This window comes from Papilio machaon, chromosome 7 (genome assembly GCF_912999745.1).
Source record: "Papilio machaon chromosome 7, ilPapMach1.1, whole genome shotgun sequence".
NCBI classification, from domain to species: Eukaryota; Metazoa; Arthropoda; class Insecta; order Lepidoptera; family Papilionidae; genus Papilio; species Papilio machaon.
Genome location: NC_059992.1, coordinates 7,681,709 through 7,709,175, shown reverse-complemented (window position 1 = coordinate 7,709,175; position 27,467 = coordinate 7,681,709). Strand labels below are relative to the sequence as shown.

Here is a 27,467-nt window from a genome sequence, read left to right as displayed (position 1 = left end):
TAACTCAAGAACGGCTGAATCGATTTGACTGAAAATTGGTGGGCAGGTAGCTTAGAACCAGGAAACGGACATAGGATAATTTTTACCCCGTTTTCTATTTTTTATTCCGCGCGGACGGAGTCGCGGGTAAAAGCTAGTTAATAATATTAGTCAAAGTGAATAGTCACTTACTATAACTATAAACATTATTTGATTTCTTTAAGGGATGAAGATCATAACTTTATGTAGCAACAAAACATATTAATGATTACGCATAAAAATGTCGTTAGCATAACCCTGTCACGGTAACCACCGGACCAAGTAATGTGTCGCCCTACTATTAAAACGAGGTGTGGTTTACTGTTTTATCTACATGGCTTGCTTTGCTGGAACATCGCAAAAGATCTGTCATACGGAAACAGCATTGGAAACAGCAGAGACCTCTTGCATCGTCATCAGTTTTATTTCCTTAGATATTAATAGTATTAAATAATATTTCACATAGGTAATGAATAAATTGAACGTGTTTTTTTAAAATCGTAGACTTAAAAAAGACAACTTCAAAAGTATCCGTAACAAAGCATTAGATTAGTGTCATATTCGAAGCTAAAATCAAATTAGGTTCTAAGCTAACAATCAAATGTTAATAGTTAGGTATAAAATAAGATATTCAATAAAAATAGGCAACTGGCATAAAGTAAGATATTTGAGACAATGGAAACAAATCACCTGTTTCAACACAGTATCGCGATAAAAGAAGTTCGTTTCCAACAATGGATACGTACTTATCGGTGCGACACAAAACGTATGGTGCATTCCAACGTAGCAAAGCGTGGGATCGTACTAAGCTATTGCGATACAAGACACTACTTCAGAGGTGAATTTTGTACTGTTAACATGCAAGTAAATAATCACTTGATATACCATGCAAGGTTAGCTAAACTGAAGATACCTCTTATATATGTATGCAATATAATTATTACATTAATCAATATCAAACTAATAACGTTAAGAACCTTGAAAGCAAAACATTTTTAAGCATACTATTTGAAAGGATAAATTAAGCTAGCATCCACTTATGTTCGCTCTTTTCTTAATACGTTCAATGCCAATCGAGTTTATACTCTTACTTAAAGCGTCATTGTGTCATTGAATGTGTTAAACAAATAGTTAGGCAATAGATTATAGGTTCTGTAAACTATTATCGGAACTGTCAAATTTACTTATCAATATAATATTTCTCTAGATTAAGAAGTTTTTGGCTTAAATCACAAGACATTTTTTTTTTACAATAAAAACACATTTCACGTTCCTGTAACTGATAGTGTAATGAGATATAGACACGTGACCGAAGATTAGAGTCGGATAATTAACCAAAAGTTTATGGGTTTTAGATTAAACATGCTCTGTTTGCGCCAATTAAAATAACACTTCATTATAACGTACCGTATCATTACAGCCTATAAGCAATAATGACACATATTGCAATATGTATACAGTTTAAAATAGGTTGTGCACTTTGAATTCGGAACGCTCACTTCGATAACGAGGACTTTAATTATTGTAGACTTGCGTGAAGCATTTAATTTTAAATCTAAGTGAAAAATATGTGTAATGTAAACAAATGAAGTCACTAAAATCTTACTAATCTCATAAATATCAAAGTTTAGATGGATGGATGGATATTTGTTAAAAGGTATCTCCAGAACGGTTTAACGGATCTTGATGAAATTTGGCACAGATGTAGAACATAGTCTGAAGGAACGCATAGGCTACTTACTAAGTTTTTTTTAATTTCGCTCGGACGGAGTCGCAGGCGACATCTAGTAAGGAATAATTTAAAGGTGTATATGATCAAGTAGTTTTATGAGAAAGAAAATTAAAAAAAAAAAGTTGCAAAGGTAAAAAAATTAATAACAAAAATTTGTTTATATTAAGTTAAATACTTGTTGAGTCCGATATGAACAATCAAAATTCGTTTTTTAACAAAACAAAATTCATTTTTTAACAAAACATAATTCTTTCATTGCAATTGTCCTGGTTTAATAACAAGAATGGACTAAATTACTAATTCACAAAAGTTTTTTACGAACAATAGTTTCAAGTATTCACAACGTATTTACCAAAATAGGAATAAGGTATAACAGGAAAATTTCAAATAGTTTGGCCAAAAGCCACACATACTTTTACAAATCGTTTTACCGGAACGTTAACCGGTCGGTAAAAAATACACTAGCAATCATATTACTAAGGATTCATAAAAATCGCAACGACTCTACAATGACCCAATACGCGAAGTTGTTTCTATGAAATGGTATGACGTCAGGTAATGACGTCACCTAATTCCCACTAAGGCAAAACAAACGACTGGCAAGTAGTGATTATTCGCTAATAAAACGCTATTTAAATACGTATTGTGTACGAAGGCGTTTTAAGTTAGCTGTAAGATAACTTTGTGTAATGCAAACTTTACTTACACTTCGTAAATTCTGCTAGAATTAATAATAATAACAAAAAATATTATCATACTAAGGCAATAATAATAATTAGATGACTCAGTATTTTATTACACATTATAAGGTGGCAAGAGGGCAAGCGGACACATGAATTCGCCGAAATAGCGAAGCGACCGCTGCCCATAGACATACGCAATTGCGGCTACCTTAACGGAGGAGGGGACGCATAGAAAGAGAATATTTCCCCTGTTTAAGTACTTCTATTAAAGATGACTTACAAAAACCCAATAGAAATATTGTTAAATCTCTAGAAAGTAAAAAATATATTGTTAGGAAATATTATCTTACTAATATTATAAATGCGAATGTTTGGATGGATGGATGGATGTTTGTTTGAAGGTATCTCCGGGACGGCTCAACGGATTTTAATTAAATTTGGAAAATATGTAGAACATAGTCTGGAAGCACACATAGGCTACTTATAAAGTTTGTCTTTAATTACGCGCGGACGGAGTCGCGGGCGTCATCTAGTAATCTTATGTAGGTCAAACTACAATTTACAAGAGGAAACGCTATCGTATAAGTGTTGTTAACTCGCAGTTTATAATACTAACAGTATGTAATCAGCAAATTAACTCTGAGCATGTAATTCGATATCGAAGTAACTCAAGTTAGCAGCCACAAGGTGTTTTAGTTCTAACCAACGCAACGTATTCACGTGATTTGTTCGTCTGTACATCCGTGAAACCAGGGGAACTTTACACTACGATCAGAATGTTTTTAATTAACAATTAGTAAGTCAGTTTGTTGATTTTTACGATGAGTTTACATTGTTTTTTTTTTTTTTTGTAAGAAAAGTAATATTAGGTAAATAAGGTCATAGTAATATTACATTCACCTAAATGTCATCTCAGTTTATCATTTCCGTAAAGAAAACTTGTCAACTTCTTTATTGATTATATTTATTATTAAATACGAGTATAAATCTTCATAGGTTTTAACGTAGAAAAGGATTTTAATTATTTATAGAAGTATTTTGAAACATTTAAGTATTTGATACATTTTTAAAAATTAAACTAAATCATAACTGAAAACAACACAAGAGTCTAAAAAAAATTCGTCGATAACTTGAGCAGTTACATATTCGAGTTAACATTGTCTGTTTAATTATTTAAGTAAAATTTTACTTGTAAACTAACTACTTGTAAAACAATTAAAGAATCTTCATGATAACAAAACAATGCGCACAGTATAGAGGGTATTGTTTCCTATCGTCTACAACAAGAGTGCGAGTGCCTTTATCAATGCGATCGAAGCCAATCATAACTTAACCTTGAAATAGTTTCATATACATTATTTTTGAAACAGTAAAAAAAAGATGCCAATCTAATAATTAACTATCTCTGCCCAAAAGATGTTTCTGATTGTATACTTTCGAATAAAGTAACGCTTGAGCACCATCTAATTTAAATACCTGAATTGATCCGGAATTAGTTGATAAAAATTATTGAAGTGGTTGCAAACATTTCAAAACTTCGTCACTCGTATATGACATTATTTTTTAAATCAAATTTAAAAACGACTTATCCGTGTTCCGCATGCTGCCAATACCTGTTGCTAAGTAATAAGATACGGTTTACATATAAATAATGATTGTTATCACAATACACTTGTATAATGAATAAAATACCTTATTACATAAGCCTTGGCCTCGGCATTCGTGACTCAATGGCTCGGTAAGTGCGCTAACCTGAGCTTCGCGGTCTCTATCAATTATGCATTACAAGTATACGCAAACATAAGTTTCCACTGCACAGTTTCCATTGCACAGAAACATCTGTATAAATACATATTGTCATCTCTCTCACTCTTTGCTAAAAATAGAGAAAAAACATGTTAGCTATATTGTATGCGTTCTAACATAACCGGTAGAGTTATCTATTCACGTACTAATAGTATTTACAGTGTTTTAGAGCCTGATGATTTATCGTGTCTCAAAGAACGTAGAACGTCTAACGTGGCAATGGGTAAAGAAGATTTTTAGCCTATGCAATGCAGTGTCTGAGTATACATCCATGAAGTTACTATTATCGAATATCTGTTTTTTATTAGATTAAATGACATCTACAAACTCTTTAAGTCCGTATCCTTTATTGATATTCCATAAGCTAAATTCAGTTGCGAGATCGTTATTTTCTGCTTCACTGACAACTAAAACAAAATCTCCTATAGTCGTCAAATTCACTTCTCCTTTCCTACTTCTTTACTAGAAGTATGAGAAGGGAAAGAAGACTAGCACTGGCCACCAGAAATCTTAATTTTGTTACACTAGTCACTCCAGAATATATAAAACATAAAGACACCTACATGCATATAATTAATTCGGTACCATTGTTCGACGTCAGTCACATCGCAACTCTGAGTCACGCAGAGCATTATGTAGCAAGCATTGCGCTCCAACAATTGTCTTGAGGTTAGGACTTAATTGTATTGTTACAAAATAATACGTGCCTAAGCAAATTATTAGAACAACTTCAGAATTTCGGGAATTAACACTAAAGTTTAACGACACTTAATCGTTACATTTTTAGCCCTTAATTTGTATTCCAAATTAAGTCATAATACTTTATGTGTTTTCCGATTTTAGCTATATTTAAATTCGAAAACCATAAATTATTAATTATATTACATATAACCTCAATTTCTATCTCTACGTATGACCTATTGGAACAAGCATTGTCTTGTTTTAGCTTAACTATATCTTTCGAAATACCTGGCAGGTAAAATATAGCATAGAGGTTAAATTTATAAAAGAAGTTACAATGTCGCAAAGAGGATGTGCTTATTGTAAAACGATCCCACTGGCTTACGCAACGCTGGCACTTGTTCAAACAAAGCTTCGAGTCGCCGATAACGAGTATTAGATGGAGATAATTTAGTGGAATTCGATTAACACTTTCCACTATCGAGACATGTACATAGGCTCTTAAAAAAATAGAAACAGCAATTTCTTTTTTGCCTACGAATTTCATGTGTAGAAAGCCATGTTTATTTGGTGGTATAAACTGTGAGAGTGAAACCTTTTGTTAGATAGAAAGTCATGTCAATTAGAAATTAATGTTGGTCAATAAAGTATGTAAGATGTAATTAATTGCTTTAAAAAAACTTGATTAGACGTTTGATTGCGCATAAATTGTAAGGATATTTATCCTAAAACATTTTTAAAGCGCCACCTGTACCTAGTTATAACCAGGAGGAGATATAGGTTAAAATTACAATAAGTCAACTATTCATTAAAATGACTGATTAGTTACTAATTTATAAATATTCCCTGGACATTTATTGGAATTTATTCTTCGAAGAATAAAAAAAAAGTATTGGTTTAACTTCTCGGAAATAATTTGTTGATGTCATATTTACGTGAAGCAATAAACAATATTGAATGAAATTTATAAATAAGTTATTTCTACTCATTTAAAACTTTGGGAGTTTGGTCTACCAGATCATCTTGCCTTGCATTGGATTCTAGAAGATGTAAAAGAGGTGATTGTATCAAAACATAAATTTGAAATTAGTAGAGTGTACTTCATAAAAATACACGACTATAAAATATAATGTTTGCAACTAATCGAGATACAATGAAATGAAAATAAACATTTTGATATTCTGTCTCACAAAATTTAATAGAACGTTATTAGGAGTTATAAACAAGCCTGTATGAATGCAGGTATTTCACAGTCAATGTAAGTGTAAACAGAATTTAATATAAACCGCGGGAGGTGAGCTTGTTTGTTTGTTTGTTTATATTCGGGACAATGAAGCGTTAATGTCAAAGCAATTCCTCGCTAGCGACCGACGCGACGGGATGTAAACAACGGAATCAAATCAATAATACGCTCTCTGGAATGCACATTTTTAATTAACATGAAGCCATTAATGTTTATATTAAATTCTAATTGCACATTGAAATAAAGACCTGAATTATTGTATGGATAAAAATATTGAGCGCATGTCTTATTCTTTTCTAATTAGTTCTGTCTCCTATATCGTTTTCTAAAAATAAAAAATTGTTGCTTAGCAAAATTTATGCGTTATTTTTTATATTTTAAACACAACGAAAGCCGTTTTACAATACAAATCCAAATCCACGTGACACGAATGAACACTTCACATTTCATTTAAAAAAAACAGTCGAATTGATAACCTCCTTCTTTAAGTCGGCTAAAAATTCAAAAACATTTTAATTATTACGTATCATGTAGAAAAATAGAAAAGGGCATAAAAATCTTGAAACACACGAATATGTTCTACAAAAAAGTTATAAATAAAATCATCTTTACGACACTAACATTATTCATATCTATGTTTGCTGCGATCAAACAGCTCAAGCCTTAGTTATTGTCGGCACAGGAAGATATCCCGCACGGAATACGCGATGTAGGATCGAGCATCTTATCACAATCTCCGCGCACCTGTGTCATCAAACGTTCCCTCCCGCCTTATCCAGTGACATTGCTTCTCAAACTATCACATCACTATTGCTTTAAGTTGTTGTTTGAAAAAAAAAAAAAAACAGTTGTAGAGTTCGCAGCCGTATTAGAAAGTCTAAAATGCCCTCTTGAAAATAGGTACAGGAAAACCGCATATAAAATAAGTGTGAAGTGGAAGTATTTCCTCGTTACAAATAATATCTCGTAGTATAAATTCTTCAAAAATATTTGCGCGTCGTAAGCCTTTTTAGCACATTTTTTCAGGTCATTCATCATAGCTACTTTTTATATCGGACTTAAATATGTATTAAGTTTTTATGTTTGCCTCTACCGTCAACTTTCTTTTAACAATTTGAATAAAGGTTACGTATTAAATAAAGGTAATAAAGAAATAAAAAAAGAACGTAAACTATTTTGGATAAGTTTGAGCATCGTTGTATGTTAGAGTATATACGTTCAAACTTAGATACCAGCATTACTGTCTACGGTGATACGTCTTTTAAATTTGACAACAACGAGTTCTTTGTTGCCCATTTTGCCTTCACATCCTCTCTCGTGTTTGATCAACATTATAGTTGACAGGTCTTCCGTCTACTATCTTTGATGGAGTGCTAGTAGTTTATACATAAATTTATTTCGGATGAAGGTGAGTCGGGTAAAAATTACAAAGTATAGGCAATGATTTGGGAGAAATCAGTTATTTTGATGGCTTGATATTAACTTCGATTCTGTTTTTCGAACAGGTAGGAAAAGGTAGTAAAATTGGGACTCCGGTAGGCTCCTGCATCATAACAATCTTTCAATTGCTTCCACTTGAAGCAAGACTTCTCTATGATCGTTTTATTGCATAGGTAAAGCTGACCCATTCGTGCAACAGATGTTGTTGCTGCTGGTGTCTACAACTGTTATATAATGCCACCATGTGACCAGATGCGAAACTGAACATGATTTATATCCTAGGATTTACTAATATGATTAAATGCTAGTGCATGTCATAGATCAATTGTGAACTGCGACAGTTTATATACGAAATTTTATAGGTATACTTTTTCTAATGCATATTATAAACTACCAGGTACATTTCAATTTGACTGCTGTTTTCCTATTTCAACAACTCTACAAATATAAGTGTTTGAATTAAATCTTATTTTTACTTGAACTTCATAGTATTTTAACTTCTCCATGCACAAGGTTAAATACGTCTCGATGTTATCTGTTACGCGGAGCGTGAAACGAATGCACATGTCACAAGGGCATACGTATGGACAAAACTGCTAATTTTAGTTAGACGTGGTTAGTTAACATCCTTAAATGTGGTCAATTAACGTCTACACAAGAATACGTAAAATAATATATAATTGAAACAGTTTAGATGTTTTTTTTAGAACCTAGAGGACAGTTATCAATATTGATTCAAGATTTTGAAGGCTGAAAGGAACGGGTTAAAATATTTAAAGTTAATTTAGGCAACGACAAATGTCAAACATATATTTTACAGGTCTATTTTATAGGTATATGGTCTTGTTTACTTCTACAAATATAAATGTTTAAAATAATAAAATAAAAGTAAGTCTTATTTACTTTCGAATCTCCACCATCAGGTCGCGCTTTACCACTTCGTCAAACAATCATCTCAATTTTTACGCAGTCCATCCATCTGTCTCCAGGCCCACCTCTACTGATGTACCCCTCCGTATACAAATTTAAAGTTCTTTTAATCACATACGTTTCTATTGTAGTAATATTTGTAAATAAAAAAGAATTTAATATACAATGTCACGTGTCACGTGCAGCGTGCTAGACGACGTGTTACGTAAATCGTCACGTTTCCATTAAACTGGAAGTCACGGCGTAATACTATTTGTAGAGCAACTTAACAATGTTACATGTATATTGTTGCCCGACTTATCCTTCACTGCATACTCACTACGTGGCAACATAATATCTTGCACAGCTAATGATTTTGTTAAATATTAATTTGTGTGACGAAAACGTCACGTATGCTAAAATGAATGTTATGATTTATTTTTTCTAGATTTCTAACTTTTCATATACATTGCAACGTTTCTTAGAAAAATATTTTTTGCAAACTTGTTCAGCCCGCCTTCTATTCTGCGTCAATGTTTAAAGTCACTAAATCCGTCGCTTGTATCTGGTCAATCCGTGCCTCAGACGTATGACATAAGGATAATGCAAAACGAGGAAACAAATAGACATTTATTTTCGTTACTATGACGCGCACAGGCTAGCCTTCCGATAGAGGTAACACTATATTAATCCCAAGATACACATTTTCTGTCTAATAGCCATAAAATCCTTTATTCAGTATACTGAATAAGAAAAATTAAAATCAATTTTAAAGAATTTCCTTCCTCTGCCATTTCTATTTGAATTTAACTAGAATGCATTCAAATAGAAGAAATTTTATTTTATTTAAATTTTTCAAATAGAACAAATTTCATTCGGTTTCGGATGAAAGAAGATTGCATGTAGCTGAGATGCGTATGCTAAGATGGATGTGTGGTGTGACAAGAAAAGATAAAGTTAAGAATGTGCATATCAGAGGAAGTTTGAAAGTAGCGCCAGTTATCGAGAAATTGAGGAGCAGAAGGTTAGCGTGGTTTGGACATGTTATGCGGAGGGATGATAATCATATAAACAAAAAAGTAATGAGATTGAATGTGGATGGATATAAAGGTAGAGGAAGACCAAAGAAAGTATGGATGGATTGTGTGAAAGAGGATATGCGTAAGAAGGGGGTAAATTCAGATATGACGGCTGATAGAGATGTATGGAGGAGTAGTACATACTGTGCCGACCCTCCATAGGGATAAGGGCAGGTTGATGATGATGATGATGCATTCAAATAGAAGACATTTCTTTTACACTTAGACTTACTTAGAAAATACATGATATATTTATGAAGAAAGTTAATAAGTGATCACAGTTCAACATTATTTGGGACATTGTACTTTGTATGATGTATAAATTAAAGTGTCTGATTGTTCATTAATCTATGCAGATCAGCTCACATACGTAGAGACTGTAACTAGATAAATTGGTATTGTAGCGCGTTATGTTTAGCGTTGTACAACAGATGGACGGGTGATACATCAGTGTGTTATACTAATTCTTACATATTTGTAATATAGCAGTGAAAAAAATTAATAAAGACAAAATTAATAAAATAAATACAGATAATTAATTAGAAACATAAAGTCCAAAACACTAACGGTAAGAGTACCTACTACTAAATACGTTGATAAATTTCGGATTCATCGGATTCATTCATAAGTTATTTAATTTAAAATTAATTTAATCAATAAAACAAAAGCTTTGTTGCATGAACGATTCTTAGATATATTTAGAATTTTTTCATAGCATGTACTTCATTGTAACAAACAATTTAGGCTTAAAAAAAATAGTTTTCAAAAAAATCACAAAATGGAGTGACAACATGACAACTACGCTCTATGCGGTGTTCAAAACACTTTTCCAGTCGTGTCAAACCTCGCTGTCGCAAACGCAAACATTTGCTATCGACGCATCTCTTGTCTCTGCCGCTGTGTACTCGTAGTTCACTTCACTCGGCACGAGAATGTACACAAACCGTAAACACACTCTTAAAGTTTCCTGACCCCAGTCGAAAAGTATTCGGCGTTGACACAAATACAACTAAAGTCATTAAGCAACCACAAAATCATTATATTGCTTACGTCATGAATATCGTACATTGTAAAAAAGGCATCCATGTACCTTTAAATATTAGGTGGAGAGATAACAGCAATGGGAAAAGGAATCTATAGAATAGTACATACATATAAAAATTTATCTCTCTTATTTCTCCTAACAAATTCTATCAAAGAAGCTAACCCAAAATACATTAGATGTTCCAAAGTACGTGGTATACGCTTTGTGGTCTAGTTATAGATAATGTCGCCTTAAGTCAAACAACGGTCGAGCGGCCGTATCGTAAACACGACGAACCATAAAGATCATGCGTCCGACAGCTGTTGTGAGCTATGCCCCAAATGGGTTGAGCTAACAAGGCTCGGGAAAGCCTCATTTGGGATGCAATTTTCCCGACAGTCACAACATGTGCGGCTACTGTAATTTAGTTTGATGAAATACTTTCTGGTATTCAGCCCAGTCTGTGTAAAAGATTTATGACATATTTTCTTCCGATATCCATACAAATATTAAAAAGCTTAACATTTTATTTGAACGTGCTTAGCTCAAGTATTATCATCAATTGAACTTGAGTAATCCATTTTGCAAACAGATTTTTATTTTATTTATTGACACAGGCCATTTAGAATTACTACTACAATTAAGAGCCGATGACGGCGTGGTAGTGAAACCGAAAGCCCACTTTATCTAAGCGTTATTTTGCGGTTTTGTTTGCTTTTGTTAGCATCAATACGTTCCTATTACTTTGTCATGTCTCGTAGATGTAATTTGGAATCCGATTTATACTGTAATTCGAAGGTTAAGTCCATTAAAAATTGTCGTGGCTGAATACTACATTTTAATTACGATCGAATTACCAATTACAACTAACAAACGATTCCTAAAGCATTGTTTAAAATTATACCGAGTCAATGCTAAATGTAAAGAATTCTAATTACGCGCGCCGATTATTGCAGTTTAGTGCGAAATGACGACGGAAACGCGGCATTGTCTTTCAGTAAACAAATCGGTCAATGTCGAACGAGCGCTTTCGATTTCGATAACCGCGCCGCTAAATCTGCAAATGTCGCGGCGAAAACGTAACCAGCGGTTCAGCACATACCGTCGATCTGACGACTATATCTATACTAAGTAAATCTGACTTACATACCTTATGTCTAAATCCACTGTAATTAAATTTATTTCTAAAAGATAGTTAGCATTTTTTCTTCAGAGTGTAGACGTGTGTTTTTAAGACATTCAATTTACTTATAACTACAGAAATAGTAATGGAAATCATCATCGCTACGAAAAAACATTCATAATTTTCTTCTATACTACAAAAGGCACTCGTTGTCAAACTCTACTTTCACAGAAACAACATCCGGTCAAAGCTCGAAAGTTTCAGTTGCATGGTCTTTGGTCATAATAGAGCAATTCTCAAACCTGGCACGTGATAGGGGGTAGGGTTCGACGGCGGTAGCCAATAGGCGGCGCTGATTGGTGGGTAGCTACCACTATTCGACCTGGCTCCGCCCGCCTTGCCGCGAGCGCCGCCCGCCTCGCCACGCATCCTTCACTTCACTTCACACCACTTCACGGGCACTTCACAACATGACGCGTCTGCATTCAACCGCGGCCGGGTCACAACTAAACACGTATAACGATAGCGAGGTGCGCGCGCGCTGACGGACGATCAGTCATTCTTCGCGGGCCTGTGTCACTTGTGCCCCTCGCCCCTTCGCCCCGCGCCTACCGCACACCTCTAATGAGCTCCGTCCTGTCTGCGCGTCACGTCGACGTTTTCCACTAGCACGGCAGCAGTCGGCATTCGGCAGCGAGGCTACGTGTCATCGTTTCCCGTTCGGCTCTCTCGATGTCAAACTGACTGACCCACTTCGCTCTTTCATCGATGTTCTTGCGTAATTGCTAATTCGTATTTCACTTACATTTGTTACATTTTTTCTTTGAATTTCGAAACAATGAATTGTATTTTCTAACTGCTTCCATGTTTTTTATTGATTGATTGTCAGTTACATATCATCGTGTTGGGGCTATAAATATCAATGGTTTTACTCTTATAATAGTTCTGTCTCGATAAATCACTGCTGTGGTAGGTGGGAATTGTAAACATTGACAACCTCTACCTATATCTACTCATATGTCTAGCATTAAAAGAAAACATAACGCAATTGCCTGCTTTTTTTACGGTTAAGAGACACTTCTCTAAACTATACAGCCTAATTCCACCTAGTTCGGTTACCTGTATATTTATTATATTATAGTATATATTTTAGTGTAATATCAACCTATGGGACCAGTACTGGTGTTATGTTCCCACTCACTTCCTCGTATTAAATGACTGAAGGTCCTCGAAACAAATTTGCCTATTTGACGCCACGAGTGGGTGTTGCCTACAGAATAGAATAACTAATTCAAAGATGATAAAACGCAGATTAAAGAATATTTAAAAAATTAAAGGGTTTGTGCAGAATTTTATGAACTTTGTCAAAAGATTGACTTACATAATGTTTTATATCGTTACTTATAATTTGGGTTTTATACGTCTCATATTAGTTTTTGCATCAAATGTAATAATGATCTTATTAATATTAAAGTCACGTCCAGGCTACAAAAACATGATTAACAGACATGATTGTAGTTTTCTATTAAAGTTTAAACAACAACTTCTAATTATAGTGTGGTTAAACTTTCGAATGTAAATTTGTTACATATTAACTTGTCCATTTGCTGTACCTACGCATCGCAGTTTGACACTGCTAGCTGGGGATGTATTCAGTTTACAAATACGGCTGGAGACAAACAGATGGTGTTTAGCATTCGGCAGACGACCTACCTCATGTCACCACAATATATTGCAGTTGCAAATCAGTTAAGTGGAATCACAGTTTCTGCGACCTGGCCAGCATACGCTTGCTTGATAATGTTTGACATTAAATCCATATAAACTGTTACCGTACAATTACATTGCAGGGGCACTTGTAATGAATAATATTTCTATCTCTGTTTTGCTTAAGGGGATGTAAATGACGATAATATGCCTTAAAATTAGACATGTGACGGTGGAATACTACACTTAGACTGTAACCCACGGCCGAGTAAAATGCAATGTGCATAAACATTCCCATTTTACAGGCTCTTTTTGAACGTTCTAAAAATTGATAAACCTAAGTTTTTATACTGCTTCTATTCTTATCCCTTTTGTTCTTATAATACAAAGGTACCATTTGTGATTCGTTATTGACGCATACTTTCACACAATACGCATGCTTCGTTCAATTGCCCTCAGATCGTATTAATGTTCTATTAATTTGCTTAACGACACTGTAAAAAGTTTTTACTGTTTGAACGCCGTTAAAATGCTCGTTAACCGGCGAACTATTTCAAATAAACAACATGCTGTCATGTGAGTAACGATTCAGTTCAAATACATATAAAATTTTTAAAAAAAAGTAGTGGAAGTTGTCTGCTATGTATTGTACTGCAAAATATTTCAGTTGAAAAACGATTGAAAAAATTTGAATAAAATATGTCGAAATTTGAAAAGTTGAAAGATCGCATCAATTGTAAATCCGTAATATGTGTCTATCCTTTTATTTACAGACAAGAGTGTCATGTTATGGAGTTTTGTTTGTTTTATTTCATACTATAAGGTGGCAAACAAGCAAATGACAACCCGAATTCACACCGAACAGACCTAATCTAACCTTAATTGTTCATAGTTCAAATTGAATTCATTATTAAGATGACGTAAACATTACGGGAAAAAAATGAAAAGACAAACGACGTTATCATTCAATGCGAAAGCAATTGATATTTTATTTAATAAAGCGAGCTTCAGTCGAGAAAGAGGTCGCAAGTCAATATTGGAATTTCAGGTTAACACGCAATCGGAAAACAAACTGGAGGAATTTCCTTTCGATAAACGTTCCGCGTTACAAACTTTTTCCAAGTGACAAATCTCATTTATGTTTCTCACCGGTTCATGTTATTTAGTTGTGTTATATTTTTATTTTACTCTAGTTTACGCCGCAAACAGTAATCTCTTTTCAAACCGGGACTTAGAGAATTTCATTTGAGAAAAATGTTTTCTTAACTAAACAACAGCGATAATATTTTTATTAATATTTATTTTAATAAAATGCGATGATGTTAAGTTTTCTCGAGTATTCTAACTGAAAAGAGATGGAAAGTAGAAATGATTTGTTTGAATTGTTTTGACTGGGTTTCTATTCAATTTTCAAAAACATTTTTAAGGTAAATTGTATTAGCAATGTGAATTTATCAACACTCTAATTACTATTATACAGCATGATACAAAATATAATCGTAATACGGGTAGTTAACAGCATGGGTACATTGATTTCAATCAATAGTATGTTATTTGCGTTGTGTTCAGCGCACGAGCTCTGTCGCCCGAGTGATCCGAGACGGGACAGCAGCTAATCCGATGCACTGACGTATAAATAGAATACAAACGCTCACAGATTGAATATGCATGCTTCCCCACGTATGCGTAATATGTGTGCTAGTGACACAGGGTTGTCGATAACATAAAAAGTAAGAGTAAAGAAGTAATTCCAGACGGACTTGCCTTTTTTCGTCCAGTTTGATGAACTACTCAAGAAGGGTGGTATTAATAGCATCAGAAACCGACGTGCAATGGTTTATAGATTGTATGAATGTAGAAGAAGCGAGAGAAGATGTGTCAGGATTGAGACAAGCGGAGGACGATGTCTCTGCCTACCTTCTTGCGTTACTGGCGTGACTAATCTTGTTGTTATTTGCAAAACAACATCACAACTTTTTCCTACTCTAATGAATTATGAGTTTCTAAATATATGTGTAGGAAATTTATTAAAAATAGATAAACTGGCATTACTAGTTCCTAAACATACATATAGAAATAAGAAGTTTATTGTATTTATTTATCTTATTAACCTAAAATATTGTCGGAATAATAATGAATTACAAAACTCAACAAACATCTATAAGTAAATAATATTTTAATTCGTTAGAAAAATTTAGAGCAAAAGCATAAATGGTACTATATAAAGTGGCAACCCTGTAAGCGCGGGATTATGTAAGAGCACGTGTACCGCGGCGTGCAGTGCTAAAAAATCCGCTCGTGTCTGATGCGAGCTTGTTTTGTGCAAGCTACACTCGTAAATAGCTCGTTTAGCGCGAAATTAACGCTTTAAAGCGCTTATCTGATGTTCACTTAAAATCATTTTACGTCTGCAATCAGATTTAACAGAAAGAAACTTTTATTATTTTTTTATACCTATTGATTTAAAACCAGATGAGAACTGGTTGAAAAGAAATAATAATGACGTCATTAATGTCTATAGATGAAGCACACGTGCCAGACAAATGAAGAACAATTAAAAATAATAAAGATGCGTCTCCACTAGTGTGGACATACTCGAGCTTTTATTGTCTGGTTCCAATATTAAGGGTGGTGAGAAATTCTATACCTACATAAATAAATTTAAAAAATAACTCACCATTTCTGTTTTCGCTGTCAGCCGGTTTCATCTGGATTGGATGATGCATCTAAAACAAAAACAAAACGATTGATGTATCTCAAATAAATATTTTTTATATAAACTACTAGTTGTAGCCTGCGACTCTGTCTGCGAGGAATTTAAAACTTAATAAGTAGCATATGTGTTCTTCCAGACTATGTTCTACATCTGTGCCAAATTTCATCAAGATCCGTTGAGCCGTTTCGGAGATACCTTCAAACAAACATCTATCCAGCCATCTAAACATTCCCATTTATAATATTAGTAAGATAAATCATTAACCGTGGGTTTCTGAGTCGAAAATCTCCGTTTCAAACACATTGTTATCTCTGTGTTGTCAAAGATAATGACAAGGATGACGATATGTTTTAAACGGAGATTTTGGTCTCAGAAACCTACGGTTATTCAATTTAACATATAACTAAATGTAACTATTTGATATGGCGCATATTATGATTGCTGTTAAATTAGTAGTTTAGAATTCTCAACATTAAGTCGGTATTCTGATTAAGACATGCGGTTGTATACAATATAAATAAAGCAAAAAAAGTTTCCTTTTCCATGTTTCTAAACATATTTGTATATTTGCAATAAAATTTTTCTTAAAGTCAAGGAATTAAATTCGATTCCCACTGAGTGTCGAATATCGTGCAAAAAACTGTTACCATAAGAGCATTGCATTTATTGTTTAGATCATTAGCTTGTGTCACTCCACTGCTGGCCTTACTCAATGACTTCATCAGTATGTGGTTCCACGTCATTAAATTCATTACAATGGTAGACCCCAGCAAAAATAACATCCGTCAACAACCACGACCACACAAATAGGGGTGAAGTGGAAGCGATTCCGCGTTTCGTCTAATGAGTGTGCGTATCGGTGGCTTAATCTTGGTCTTATTTCCCTTCACACCCTTTTCTTGTAAAGATAGGATTGGAGGGGGTAGTGGGTTTGACGGAGGAGGGACGCATAGGAAAGGGAAGTCTTTCTGTGCGTCCGCACCTCCGTCGATTAATGTTGGGCAACGCATCTATAATTGCTGATGACTATGGACAGCGGTTGTTCGTTTGCCAACTTATAATTTAAAAAAAAATTGAGCGTCAAATTTCATTCCACGTAAATGGGTCTTATATTAACAACTTTGTATGTATAACAGTTGTTAAACTATGTAATAATGTAATAAAGCGCTTGATTTAAGTTACCTAATATTCATAGGCGGAATTAATTAAGTCATGTCACCCCTTTGATACCGTAGTATACCAAAACGTTTATTCGACGACACGTTAATTCGACCCAATCTCGGTGCGTTACTTATTTACAAAGGTCGTACGCCGTTCAAACAATCGGAAACTATTTAAATTATTCGTAAACAACAACTGATACGGTTGCTTTGTAAACAAAGAGTTTCGGTGGACGTTGTTTATCAAACGACTTGTTTGACAATTGAACCGTGACGATATGCAGACGTGCTCACGGCGATTATTAATTTACATAGTTCAAAGTTTACTGTATATATGTACACATATGTATATATGTACTATATACTATGGTCATCAGGTAAAGGTCTTGCTTTTATATACCATGTATTTACTTAACAGCGAGTATCCAACTGAATACTCGTACCAAATATATAGATATCTCGTTTTTTATGTTCAAAGTGAATGAGACGGGCTTACAGTATATACTGTGATTCAGTGATAATGTTAAGAACCAATTTCTTTAAAAGATGAGTTAATGTCTATATTGTTACTTCAAGCAATAAATACAAACAATGAAAACATCAGACATTAATAAAATCTTTCAAATTAGATACCGTTTGATAAGCCTGTATAGCTTAACCATGAAAATAGAAAATCTGTCATGGGAGCGCCGCAATCGCGTCCACTCATTATATCACCTATATTTTTCCGCAATACGGTGAAGTGTTTTATATTTCAGGTCAAGCTATAATTATGATAATGCAAAGTAGAAATTCAGTTTTTAAATCTCCAAGTCTCCCAAAATAACGGACATGACATTTATTTTCATTTACAACCAGCTTTAATTGCTCACATGAGTAATTTTAACAAAAAAGATGATAATACAGAAATAGCAAAGTTGCATTCTTTCCAAACCTGCGCGTTTACAGCAAACGAAATGCATACTTTTTAACTTACAACGCACAACACTTGGAACGGTTCCAAAAAGAAAGATGCTTGTTAAAATTTTTTTGCTTTTCATTTTCATTAATAATTTTTCCAATTATCTCGAGTATATCGTTTAGACTAATTAAAGTATGCAAACATATTTCATTTGTTTCATTATAAAACTCGTTAAAGATTTTATAGAAATCAAGTGTAATTTCTGTTCTAAGAAACACTTCTGTTAAATATATTCCTATCTCTGGTTTTTCATACAGAATGGATGAAAATATGTTTTTAAAAATAAAATAAAAGTGAAAACCCAAAGTTCAAAGAACAATACGCTTGGATATTATTATGTATTTGAAGTGGCGAAAGTTGTTGTTTGGTTCGATTTCCATACCACAGCAATAAAATATAGTTGATAATCTTAATTGCTGTATTTTCTGATGTGGTAAGTAATTCGTCCCATCCAACGAAAAGAGTTACATCTCTTATGAAATAGCATAAGAGTAACCCTTTTCATCGAATGGATTTGGTTTGTCAGTGCGAGCGAAGAAAGCCCTATCCTATGCCACAATGTTTACAGTTTTGTGGTGCACTTTACTAGGAACCAATTATTCCTTCTGATTTGGTGTTTGGCATGTTCAATTTATTTTTAAATAGTAAAAAAAATAATTTATACTAAAATGGAATATTAGAATTTTATTGTACTTCAAACGCCATCTGTTAGAAAATTATAAAACCAATAGGATATGCGTCAAATCCCATGTTTATAAAATACATGTAAAGTTTCGAAAGCTCCAAAAGCACCGCGTTTAACTAATAAATATTATGTCTGATGGCAATTCTTCAGTTGACGTCACGATGTTTCAAACTCTGTTTCTCAGACTGCCGTGTTCCAAAGCAGCCATGTCAATCGTCATACGAGCTATTTTAGTTGCGGTGTGAACAGACATGCACGTCTTAATGACTTGCCAATGGTGTTAGGTAATTTTTATTTATTAATATCGGTAAACACAATGTTGAAAGTGACACAAAGTGACTAGAAACATTTCAATAGAGAAAAAAACTTTTGTACAATATAAATATACTTTAATAAACCGTTTAAGTATATTTATTAATGGGTAAAAGTAAAAAAAGTAAACGATGAAATATTTAGATACTTATGTACATCATATGTATTAATTTATTTATAGATAAATAAAAACTTATAAATATATAATGATTGAAAAGAAGTTATCGTAATAAAATATTTCGTATATGTCGAAGGAGTTTCTAAGCTAATATACATTTAAGGTAAACAATCTACAAGGAACCTTAAGAACTGGACTCGGGGGATTCGATCCGGGATCATCGCAACCTTAAAGGATTTGCAAGATTTTCCTGAAGATTTTGTCGCTTCACGAAGCCCAAACAAAAACATGCTATATTTTAAAATATAAGTTTTATGGTGAACTTTTACCCTAAGCTGTTAAAGCATACAACATAAATACTTTCTTTTCTTTTATTCATTACATTCTCAGTATTTACCTTCCACAGATTAAAAGTTATTAATTATTCAATGGATTACTTTATCCCTAACACGCAGAAATTACAAATCAAATCTGAACCTACCACTAACGACTCCAGTCTTTACCAGATTGCTAAGTAAGTACTAGGTGTAATGTTATCTGACATTTAACGCGAGTAACTGCAATATTGTCATAATTGGTTAATGTGTAGGCGTACGCCATTATAGTGATAATAGTGACAAATGCCTTACACTCTGCCTAGGTAATACATGCACATATGTCACTAAGGTTGACCTAATGTTGCCTTTCACTGACCGAACACTGTGTTTTCCATCAGAATTATCAACCTATTTATATCTTTTAATCGACAACGATTTAATCTAAATGACAATATTAAAACCAAGGAGAATACCTTTTAACCCACAATTGCACATATGTCTGAATCATTCCAGACTAATTTGCATGATTATGCAGAATGAAGATTGACTTCTTTCAAACTGCATTTGCTCTTGGAACATATCGTCACAGTAATTTATACCTAGCTACATTGCATTAAAACCTAATTTTGCTAATGCAGTTACCGGAAAAGTGACCTTATCCTCAACAACAAGCATTGTACGCACGGTGGAATCGCGTCGTATCTTGGCAATGAATCACGCTCGAATTACGAAGATTACACCGGCGGTCGTCGGCGGTGTCGGACAACATCCCTTATCTAATTAGGCCCAGATGGGCATCAATCACGGCGTGACGGCGACGACAAACATTGTCACGTACAAGCTGCACAATTTGTCATGTGCCTTCTGCTCGTATCGCGGAATCAACAACGATTTACTGTCCAGTGGTCTTGCATCATTCATGACTTTTAAACGAAATAAAGCAGATGGAAATAGCCAACCAAGTAAAAAATATCCAATATCAGTGTAGAATTCCACTTACCCACTTAACTTTTTAAATTATTACTCTTAAACGTGTTAAACTAGGCAGCGCCACCTTCCTTTGGAGAAAGGACTTTCCACAAAATATCACTAGCTATCTAATCTAAATAGCGAAGCAATCTCGTCCTTAATATAGACCGAGACTTAACCGACATAATTTATGATAACACCCGCAATGTAACTCATGCCCCTTTATTGCCGTCTAGATTTTACACAATGAATTACGAGCATGTGGAAGACACCTCGCTTAGTTAGACGCATATTTCCGAGACTTGAACGTTAAATAGATTACAAAATATATCAACGACTTCTCACTAGCAATACTAAGTCAAAAGTAATTTTTAATAACAGCAGCAGATTTAAGCGTACATTTTTTTTCGGACATCTCAAAATTACTTACTCTACCTCGATAAGTTCACGCACGTCCTATTAAATTCGATAATAAAACGCCAGCGGCTCACATAAGGGAACTATCGGAAAGGAGTGTCTAATAAAATAATGACCCCTCAACCTCAGGAAGAGTATACGATAGTTCTATTGGCAGTATATTTAATCGCAGCGTAGGAACTCCGGTCACAATTATTCCGTTTCATTAAAAATTCCGTATTCGGTACCGACCTAAATCCGTTCTACAAATAGGATTGTAAACGAAAGTAGCGCGTAACCAGCGAGTGATTTCCCCAGGTGAACCGCTCAGTGAGTAGCTCGGCCGATCCAAAGCTCGTTACCGTTCAATGATAAAGAACGCTTTGTGCGGTCGAATGAGGAATTTAAAGAGTGGGCTTTTGTGACTGACTATGACTCAATCAAAGTTGAATCAATTTGCTAATTACTCGATTTTTAACATATTCCTATTCAATGATACATGTGATACTTAACCAAATTTTATGTTAACATTTTTAAAGGTTTTTTTATCGCAACCTGTCGTTTTATCGCCCTGTAGTCTTTATATATTACAGTATGTACATACGTACCCATGTACGGAGCGTTAGGCTGGAAATAATAGTGAATTATACTCGGAAGCCGTGCGCATTATGAACGGCATGCTAACGTCGAAGGGACAACCCGGCCGGGGTTAGGCGCACGGAAAAAATCGCCCCGAACTAATGGGGCGGACGACAAGAATGAACTTAAAAAGTTGCGTGCCCAGCAATTTTTACGTTCCAGATAACGTGGAATTACTTGGTGGAATTTCGTGTTGAACTTTGTAACGACCCTTCTAAAATATTAGGTACATAATCTATAAAATAAATATAATATCAATAATAATGTTAAAAAAATAATCATTTTGACTGACTGACATGATTTTTTGAAACAAACTAGATTTATTTCAGCTTAAGCTATTCAATAAAGATTTCCATGTGTCATCAGATTTCTTGATAGTCGAAGGTAGTCACGAATTATTGTTTTGGTAGATTAATAATTTTTTTTCCTTCATATTTACTTTCCTTAAAAGTTTGCATCTAACAGTTTACAAAAAGGACCAATACGTCTAGATACTTTGTTATTTTCCAAATATATTGTTTCAGTATTTCATATTACTGTATTTATTCAGCTCTCTGCGTCGTGGCTGATATTGGCTACAGCGAGACGACAGTCCGTTTGTTGGTTCACGGTGAGCTAGCGAGCTATTGAAATATTCCTGCTTTGCCCGCTCAATGTCAGCACTGAGCGTATAAAAGAACGGCCAAAGCTTGTCGCATGTTTGCATAAATCCCGAAATGTATTGTGAATGCATTCAAAGACATGGATTCAGGACATGAAGCGAGCTATTTGTTAATTTTGTTTCCGTATGTTCAAAATTTTAAGAATGAAATAAAATGTAAGAGAATATAACGGCCATGTCAACCGTAACGTGTTCTTATAGTATAACAAAATTTAATTCGTATTTCGACTGATAAATATAAGCAATTCGCGAAAAACAGTCATCTTCTCATTCCTTTCTAACCGCGAGACATTTCCTCTACCTCGGCGCATCTGTGTTATCTTCTGCGTAAAATTTACAAACATTTCCTATAACATTGTTACAAAGTTCAAACATTGTATATTAAGATCGCTCAGCCTTATTAAAGTCTGAAGATATTCTTGGTCTCGAAATTGATAAAGTATAACAGAGATCGGTCAGAGTGGTATCGATTCGGTATTAAGTCCCATTGAAGTGGAATGAAAAGTCGCATTTAAAAGGAGGCATCATCAAAGAGGCCAGTGGAGATCCGAGCTTTTATTATGCGCTCGAGAAGGTTGCAAAGGCTTAAGTATTATACACAATTATAGACTTAAAAAGAAATTCATTAGGTAAACATTTTTATAACAACGATATAAAGCTATTATAAAAATTGTAATACTCAAAAAAGATGGATAAAGATTTTTGTTGAACTTAATTTACGTCTGTTGAGTATAATACGAAAATAACACTTGGTCTACGATTCCCAATTGGACCGATTAAAGAGTAAACAAATCCTAACGCGTTGCGCAAATCGTCAAAGGGAATGAAAATACTAAAAACTTGCAATTATCCAATGCCGTTGTATTTTTTTTTCTTATTATTTTTGGAAAGTATTCTACGAGAATGTTATTTAAGTGATTTTATTTAAGCAGAAAGTGATGTAGATTTAACGTTATTAAAAATAAATATAATGCCAAAAACAGTTTAAGCATTTAACCGTCTTCAACTACTAATTATACGAATAATCAATAACAGAGAATCGTAAAGTTTGCAAGCAACCCTGAAAGTAAAAGGGTCAAAGAAATCGTATTAAACTAATGGAGCGGGAGAAAGGGTAAATTTAAATTCTTTTAGTTTTTAAATTGATGTTTTCCATTCAAACTTTAAGGTAAAAAGTGATATAGGTACCTAATAAAAGCTGTCTGCTTTGGTCATTCATCATTGTGCTAAAGGCCGTATAAATTTTTAAATAGTTGTTATTATTACTGTATTTTTTTATTGTTATTTTCTTGTATTTTTAGTTATTATTTTGTAAATAGTTTGATATTGTACTGACATGTCCATTAGATCCAAAGTCCGTATAAAAAAAAGAAAAAAAAATTATAAATTATTAAAACTTATTTTCTTTTTACTATTTATAAAAAAGTATTCGTAAAGCAAGGAAGTATTCGTTAGCGACTTTCTTTTGTCTATAGGTATCTGTGGTCCCAAAATTAATAACTCTAGTAACCACGTTATCCCACTACTATAAAAAAAGATAAACTGTTTAAAGTTACGCCAGAAATAAGCGCTTGAATTGAATTTCACAATAGTAATCCAAGCTTTATTCGAGAGATAATACCATCGTATATGACAATATAAGTTCGTTAAATTTGTTCGTATCTCGAAAATATCTGGAATCCGTTGTGACACGACACGACACGGTTTCAATAACGAGGGAACGTGCGGCGCCTGCACTCAGAAGCTACGAGCACGTGACACTTGTCTGGAGTGAGCCATCCAACAGAATTATACTGACTTTCATTGGATTCAATAATTTTAAAGTTTAAAGCATACATTTTATATGTATTTAATAACTTGTGTGGACCTCAGGAAGTCGCTGGATGAGAAAAGTGGACCGCATACTGTGGAAGACATTGGAGGACGGTTATTTCGAGCAGTGGAATAATGGGATGATAATTCAAATTTATTAATCTGTGTTCTCTAGCCGTTTCAATAAACGAATAAGTTATTGACATATAGTGTTATCAAAGACCATTCAATACGACATAAATTTGTTGTTAAGTAAATAAATTAAATACTTGTCACATTTAAAAAAACATAGTGAATTCAACTTTTTCTAAACACGTTATCGGGATTCTTAGAGAAAATGTTTTGACACATGCTCTTAGCAAAAGAAGCACGTGCACTTGTATTGTTGAGTTAAATTTCTCTCATAAAAATCTGTCTCCTTTAACCTGATTCAATTGAAGGAATGTAGTAAACAGACGTGTGATTTCTCCGCGGCGAAGTTTATCGCAAGATGCACGTCGCGGAGCGTAAAGCAAGGTTAAATTAATGTCGCTTTGTTCGACTCAGGCATAAAAAAAAATGTGTAACGTGCACTTACAAAAATAATATGCATAACTTTTGCTATCTTGTTGTACCTTAAAGGTAAAGAAACTTTTGCTTTATAGCTTTTAATACTAGAAATGCATAAAAATAACATATTATTGAAGATTTTCTTAATTATTTGTTTAACATAGAAAGGTTGGCTCTTAGACTATATTGTTAAATCTGGAGAAGAAAACTAGTGATATTTCTCGCAGGTCCTTTCAAAATAGTCTTTTGTTGGTTTACTATGAGGAAAGCTTTTAAAATATCCGGTGCATTTTCATCTTGAAACATCGATGTTACGCTCAATAGACCTGCCGGAGAAATGTTCCATTCTAAATCCGAACAACGTCATTGTTAAAGAATGTGCATGTTTTACAAGTGAATTTTTCTATAGGATTATTGGGTAATATTTTGATTTGGCAATTTGATGGCAGGAATTGTGTAGACAAATAAACTTATAATTAATCTATTTTTTGAATATAAAGCTAATGTGCTCTTTTTTATTTTAAAGTAACCATTTTTTTTTTGTTAATCATCTATATTAGGCTGCTACTAGCCGTATTTTTTTTGTTCGTTTGTTTGTATAATTAATTTCTTAATGTAGTAAACCAGCAGATGGGCACCTCTGAACGGGCGCATGGCCCACTGGGACAGGCTGAAAACCAGCTCCACAAGGCTATGCCTTGCGGTCTACGCTGAGCCTGCAGCCCATTGTTGTCATATTTTTTGTTTTGTTATGAATGCCTGAAATATTGTATTCCTTATGATGACAATAAAGAAGTTTATTATTATTCTTATTAAATTCTTTTAATTTTGTTGATACGATATAATGAAAATCAATTTTGTCTTCCAAGAAAATATATTCCTATTCTTGAGTAAAGCTCGATTACTGTTCATTTTGTACTTTGTACAAGTATTTGCAAAGAACTTTCATAATTTGCATACTTTTCTGTTTTGAACTTAACATGTTTTCGCGTTCATTTATTTTTCTTAATTATTTTAGATAAAATGTACAAAGGAAAACAATTGGAACTTGTTACAAAACGGTACGACACAATTTCAGTAACGCGAGGACGTGTCGCGCATGCATTCGGAACTGATATCTGGTGTAGGAACGTGATTTCCCTGCTCAACTGCATCCCTTATTCCGAACCAAATTCTCACGACAATATAATGCTTGGTGTTAGCTACTATTATAAAATTTAATAGCTGTCGCCCGCGACTTCGTCCGCGCGCATTTAAAAAAAAATGAAAAATAGATGTTGGCCGATTCTCAGACCTACTGAATATGCTCACAAAATTTCATGAGTATCGGTCAAGCCGTTTCGGAGGAGTACGGGAACGAGAACTGTGACACGAGAATTTTATATATGAGATAATAATAGTTCAATTCATTTTCAGCTGATATCCGGATTAAATTTTGTATTAGTAAGTCTACAATGTATTTGTTGCCTAATTCATTGATGCAAAACTAACCTTCACTTTCCACAAGCAATGAATTAGTAAAGACTGTGTAATTTTTTTTCTGATATTATCTTTCACTCTATAAATTACAGAGTTTTAGTATTATTAGGTTTATTTTTATTCGTAATTAATAAAAAAGTAAAATCAACAACTTTTATAAATAGACCAAGAAAAACTTTATTCCAAAGCAAAGTTGAGAAGATTAAGTAGGGAGGCAGACCCCGGAAAATAACTAAAAGAGGCCATTATTTTAGCACAAAGCTGTCCCGGAAAAAGGAGTCTAAGTCGATAAAAAAACACACACAAAATGACTGAAGGAAATCAAGTGTAATTTCGCTGCGGCGGAGCGGTCAGAGTGGGCGCATCGATTTGGCATTAAGTCCCATCAAAGGTGAATGAAGGAGCGTACATTTAGAGGACCAGTATAAAAAAGGTTTCAAACGTATTACGCGGTCGGAGTGACAGGGGAGAAATCTTTTGTTCTATCACAAAGGTTGGACAGTTACGAGTAGGCATAATGGAATTATAGATCGGTTTTATTAGAAGTAAAACCATTTTATCTTGCTAATACTTTAAATGCGAATGTTTGGATGGATGAATAGATGTTTGTTTGAAGGTATCTCCGGAACGGCTCAACGGATCTTAATGAAATTTAGCTGAGATGTAGAACATAGACTAGAATAACAGGCTACTCATTCCTTTTTTTAATTCCGCGCAGACGTAGTCGCGGGCGACAGCTAGTAATTTTATAAATGACTGAAAATAAGTTACGTTGTAGTCTAATTTATACGTATTGAAAATTTATGCTTAAAAATTTCATTATAATTTTATAATAACTTGTAGCTGTGACCTAAATCTTTTATAAAGCACGTCAAACATTGTTGTAAGTGATTTCCCAAGGTAATATTCTGGCATTCGGCTGCCGTGAATTCATATTCCGTTACTGGTAAAAGTTAAAACCGCATCAATAAACACAAAAAAGCTTGTAAAACCCAGAGTAACATTGTACCATTCATATTTTTTGGATTTGAGGACTATCAACAGATACTGAAAGTACAAAATTAAAGTTTACGTAAAAAGTACTGATGCTAGTAACAAACAAAATAAAAACAGTTTGCCATTTAAATATTTTGATAAATGCCAACATAAATCTATTTACTCCAGGTCTATAGAGAAGGCTTCTCAATTCAAATATCAAATTAGGTGTCCACAACATGAAAATTACCTTCGATATCGATCCTCTCCTGT

The 27,467-nt window shown here is 33.9% G+C and overlaps 1 protein-coding gene across 8 annotated transcripts in view; it reads right to left on the bottom strand.

Moving 5' to 3' along the window:
• LOC106719498 (CUGBP Elav-like family member 1) overlaps positions 1 to 27,467 on the bottom strand; it is a 290,801-nt gene that overhangs the window by 54,475 nt on the left and 208,859 nt on the right. For 7 of the 8 annotated variants that reach the window (XM_014513849.2, XM_014513848.2, XM_045678509.1 and 4 more), the window contains one exon: positions 16,123 to 16,171. In XM_014513849.2, coding sequence (XP_014369335.1) covers positions 16,123 to 16,171 — 49 coding nt within the window. Of the gene's footprint in view, positions 1 to 12,040; positions 12,304 to 16,122; positions 16,172 to 27,467 lie in introns of those variants that run through there. The other variant, XM_045678510.1, reaches the window with a different exon arrangement.